The sequence below is a fragment of a genome, unplaced genomic scaffold, assembly GCF_019419815.1.
Source record: "Pyrus x bretschneideri cultivar Hongxiangsu unplaced genomic scaffold, Pyrus_bretschneideri_v1 Contig207, whole genome shotgun sequence".
Classification (NCBI taxonomy): Eukaryota; Viridiplantae; Streptophyta; class Magnoliopsida; order Rosales; family Rosaceae; genus Pyrus; species Pyrus x bretschneideri.
The window spans coordinates 25,128-30,138 of record NW_025999510.1 but is presented as its reverse complement, the minus strand read 5'-3'; the positions used below and the strand labels follow the sequence as shown (position 1 = coordinate 30,138).

General features: G+C 40.0%; 1 protein-coding gene across 1 annotated transcript; it reads right to left on the bottom strand.

Moving 5' to 3' along the window:
- Window positions 1–3,389: 3,389 nt before the first annotated feature.
- On the bottom strand, window positions 3,390–4,684 carry LOC125477253. The gene is made up of 3 exons (XM_048584199.1): window positions 4,335–4,684; window positions 3,796–4,254; window positions 3,390–3,696 (listed from the first exon to the last, which is right to left on the bottom strand). The coding sequence occupies exons 1-3, from the start codon at window positions 4,682–4,684 to the stop codon at window positions 3,390–3,392; spliced, it is 1,116 nt and encodes a 371-aa protein (XP_048440156.1).
- Between the last annotated feature and the right edge of the window lie 327 nt (window positions 4,685–5,011).

The window sequence follows — 5,011 nt, the reverse complement described above, 5'->3', positions numbered from 1 at the left end:
CTTCATTTGAGCCTGGAGTTCTTTCTCAATGCCTAGACATCTCCATTTCCATTCATCGTGTTAGTTGGCATAGCACAAAACCCATGGTGGAAGTTGTGCATGCCATTGCTGTCTCAAATGCTTTCCAGACCGAATCTCCGTGAATCCTTCGATCCAAAATAGTCTTTAATGATAAAGTTTGTTTATTTTGGTGTTTTGATTGGTTTGTTTGGATTAGTTTCTTTGGTTGAACTTGACAGAGAATGGAGAGGACCTTTTGGAGTGTGTTTTACGGCTTCAAAGGTTGTACAAAATGTAGCAGCACTGATTTCATTAAGTGGAGGAAATCTTGTAGGGTATGGTGCATTGCCATAACCCATACTTGTTTAAGAGAGTGATTGACAAGAGGCTTACCCCAGATTGAATCCTAGCCCTTCATTTAGGTTTTAAGTGATCTAATCTGGAGTGTACACTTGTCACTCACACACTCACACATACATATAAATTGAAAAACTAGCCGTTGGAACTAAAACCCTTCATTTCTTCTTTCTTATTCGATGCACATAGTAGCCATGCTCGGGAGCTCCTTGCTACCTTCAATCCTTCGACTCCAGGAGCTGTTTAGCTTCCAACACTCCTTTCTAAATTGCTTCGGGGAGTCATTCCGAGCAATCCCCTCAGCTAATTGAATCTCTCCTTTGGTAATGCTTTTGTGAAAATGTCTGCGATCTGATCTTTTGTGCTGCAATAGATTAGCTTGATTGTGTTGTCCTGCAATGCCTCTCTAATGAACTGATATCTTCTTTTAATGTGCTTTCTTCTCTAATGAAATACTGGGTTTTTGGTCATAGCGATTCTAGAGGTGTTGTCACACAGAAATGGTGTGGCATCAACCTGCAACTCCTCAAAGTCTTTAATTATGAACCTTAGTCAAATAGCTTGAGTTGTAGCTTCTGATGCACTCACATACTCTGCCTCGGTTATGGACAGTGCAACACTTTGTTGCTTCACAGAGGTCCACGAGAAAACCCCTAAACCAAAAGTGAAAGGATAGCCTGATGTGCTTCTGCTGTCATCTTCACTACCATCCTAGTCACTATAACAAAATCCAATTAGGATAGTTGACTTCCCCATTTCATACTTGATGCCATAATCAAGTGTTCCTTGCACATATCTTAGAACTCTATTTGCTGTCCCCATGTGTATCTTGCTAGGATTCTGCATAAACCTAGAAAGTAGGCTTGCTGAGAACATTAGATCCGACCTTGTTGCAGTTAGGTACAATAGACTGCCAACAATACTTTTGTAGAAACTAGCATCCGTAGGTTCACTTCCATCATCCTTCTTAAGCTTCTCATTTGCAATTAGGGGTGTAAAGGCCCGTTTGCATTCCTTCAATCCAAACTTTTCAAGCAAAGTTTCAGCATACTTCCCTTGATGAATAAAGATGCTACTTGCTTCTTGAATTACCCCAATGCCAATAAAATGATGCAAGAGGCCTAGGTCAGTCATTTCATACCTCTTTATCTTCTCTTCTTTGAACTTTTCAATCATTGCAGCATCATTTCTAGTGTAAACAACATCATCCACATAGATTGATACAATGAGTGTCTTGTTGTTACTTTCTGTCTTGGTGTAGAGTGTAGCTTCACTAGGACTTTGCTGAAATCCTTTCTCAGTGAAATAGGAATCAATCTCACTATACCAAGCTCTTGGAGCTTGTTTTAGGCCATAGAGAGCCTTCCTTAGTTTGTACACCTTCTCTAGAAACTCTTGACTTGTGAACCTTTGAGGTTGTTCCACAAACACCTCCTCCTCTAGCATTCCATTTAGAAATGCAGATTTGACATCCAATTGATGCAACTTCCAACCTTTCTTGGTTGCTAGGGCTATTAAAGTCCTTATGGTGTCTAACCTTGCTACTGGAGCAAAGGTTTCATTGAAGGCTACACCAGGCTTCTGTGAGTAGCCTTTAGCTACCAATCTGGCCTTGTTCTTCTATGCAGAACCATCTAGGTTGAGCTTTACTTTGTACATTCATTTCACACCAATCACTGGCTTGTCACTTGGGCAATTTACAAGTTCCCAAGTGTTATTCTTCTCAATCATTTCAAGTTCCTCCTTCATTGTTTTCTTCCAAGCTTTGTCTCCGTTAGCTTCTTCATATGTTTCTGGTTCCACTACACAGTAGTTACATGTAGCATATATCTCATCTAAACTTCTCAACCTCACTGGAGTTGAACTGGGAGTTGTTATCTATGATTGACTCAATTGTGGACTCATGCTTGCTTGTTGTGGAGTCTCTTGTATATCACCATTCTTTGTGACTTCTTCTTGAACTGAGGTCTCTATAGGCTCCCTTGTTTGCTTTTTGTTGAGGTGAAGTTGTAGAGAGACATTGTCTTTCTCTTCTACCCTTGTTTCCCAGTTCCATGTTGAGTCTTCATCAAAGATAACATCCCTTGATAGGATTATCTTTTGAGTTGACAAATTGTAAACTTTGTACCCTTTCTCACTGGTTCCATAACCCACAAAAACACCCTTGTTACTTGATTTCTCCAACTTCTTCCTTAGTTGTTGAGGAATGTGGGTGTTGCACACTGAGCCAAACATTCTCAGATGCTTCACAGAAGGCTTCCTTCCATTAAACACTTCAAATGGTGTCTTCTTACCAGTGCTTTAGTAAGGCACCTATTCAATAGGTACATTGAGGTGTTCACAGCTTCACCCCAAAATGTATAAGGCATGTTTTTCTCATGCAGCATAGACCTTTCAACTATAGTTTTATTCTTCCTTTCTGCAATCCCATTCTGTTGTGGTGAATACGCCACAGTGAGGTTCTTCTCCAACCCCACATCTTCATAGAATGCATTGAACTCATGTGAGGTGTACTCACCTCCTCTATCACTTCTCAGTCTTTTGATTTGATATCCACTTTGTAGTTTCACCATTGCTTTGAACTTCTTGAATATTGTGAATACCTCAAACTTGAACCTCATGAAATACACCTAACACATCTGTGAGTATTCATCAATGAAGGTTAGGAAATACCTATTTCCATTGATTGTTGTTGTTTGCATTGGTCCACACACATCCGTGTGAATCAATTCGAGTAGCTTTGTTGCCCTCTAAGCCCTTCCAGCTTCAAATGGATCTCTGTGATGCTTGCCAAACACATACCCTTCACAGGGTTCATTGCATTGATCCATCTTTGGTATATGTTGTACCATTTCATTGTTTTGCAGATTTTGTAAGCTTGTCATGTTTAAATGACCAAGCCTCTTGTGTCATAGCTTCATAGAACCTATCACACTTGCTTTCCTTCTACTTCCTCTAGGTACTTCAGCATAAGTGGGAAGCTTCTATTTTTCACTTCCACTCTAGTCACTAGGTTTGATAGGGACCTATCATCATAGATCTCGACCACAGTTCCCCCAAAGAGTAGGAAAATAGCCATGCTCCATCATCTGACCCATACTAAGTAGATTCTCATCCAATTCAGGCACTAGCATCACCTCCCTTATGCATCTTCTTCCTTTCTTGGTGTTAATGACCAGAGTTCCTCTTCCAGTGGCTTTGACAATGTTTCCATCTCCCATTTTCACCTTTCTAGTGAAGTTTGTGTCAATATCAATAAGTAATGACTCATGTGCAGTCATGTGATTGCTGCAACCACTATCAATGTACCACACTTCATAGTTTTTCTCCACTTTTGCACTGAAAGCACAGAACACAATTGCTTATTGTTCCACTTGATTTGCACAGTTCACTTGTTGTACATTCTTTTATCTACAATCTTTCATGATGTACCCAAACCTGTTGCATTTGTGGCACCTAGGCTTGTCCTTGAACCAACACTCTCCAAGATGGAATTTGTCACAGTGTTTGCATTGCTGCTTGTTTCTTGGACCTTCATTTGAGTAGTTGCCTTGGTTAGGTCTAGGGTTTTGATACCCCTTTCCTTCCCATTTCTTGTTCTTGCCCTTCCACTGTTGTTTTTGTTTGCTTGCACTAGCTTGACTACTAGATCCAACATTGAGTGATTGAAAAGCTTTCTCAAGTGCAAAATCAGCATGCCTCTCAAGCCTTTGGTCAAAAGCTCTTAAAGATGCCATCACATCTTGCACACTAAGAGTTTCAGTGTCTTTGGTTTCTTTAATGACACTCACTATTGAATCATAGGGTTTAGTCAAACTAATCAATAGTTTCTGGACAATTCTTTCATTAGGCAGTTCCTCACCATATGTTTTCATCTTGTTTACAACATCAAATAGCCTAGTAAAGTAGTTTTTTAACAGCTTATTCTCCTTCATTCTTGTATACTCGAAATCTCTTTTAAGGGATTGAAGTTTTACCTTTCTAACTCTGCTGTCTCTTTTGTACTCTTGTTGTAAAACTTCCCAAGCTCCTTTGCACTCTCTTCATTTGCTATCCTCAGGAAAATGGTGTCTGAGACAGCACCTTGGATGATTCCAAGTGCTCTAGCATCCTCCATCCGATGCTGCTTCAATGTTTTGAGTTGTGTTTCTGTGAGGTCCTTCTCTAGAGCATCGACCTCCATCTCAGGTAGTTCATACCCATATTGAACCATATCCCATAGATCATAGGACTTGAAAATGGTTGTCATTCTTATTCTCCAAAAGTCGTAGTTCTCCCCATCAAAGACTAGAGCTTTTAGCTCACTACTACTGTTGGATCCCTTCATTTGCAGGGTTGTTTGTTGGTTGTGGTTGTTAAGGATAGTACGTAGGCGCTCCCAAAGATCTCAACTTGCACAGATTACGCCCAGAAAGTTGTAAGATCATAAACTAAGCTCTGAGGCCATGATAAAGTTTGTTTGTTTCGGTGTTTTGATTGGTTTGTTTGGATTAGTTTCTTTGGTTGAACTTGACAGAGAATGGAGATGACCTTTTGGAGTGTGTTTTATAGCTTCAATGGCTATACAAAATGCAAAAGCACTGATTTCATTAAGTAGAGGAAATCTTGTAGGGTATGGTGCATTGCCATGACCCATACTTGTTTAAGAGAGTGA

Excerpts from the sequence above, each read along its gene's own strand:
- LOC125477253 (XM_048584199.1), bottom strand. The coding sequence starts at position 4,684 with ATGAAGGGATCCAACAGTAGTAGTGAGCTAAAAGCTCTAGTCTTTGAT. Across the intron at positions 4,255-4,334 it reads GAGACAGCAGAGTTAGAAAG|GCTATTTGATGTTGTAAACA; the intron begins GTAAAACTTCAA and ends CTACTTTACTAG. Across the intron at positions 3,697-3,795 it reads AGGTGCCACAAATGCAACAG|TGCAAAAGTGGAGAAAAACT; the intron begins GTTTGGGTACAT and ends CTGTGCTTTCAG.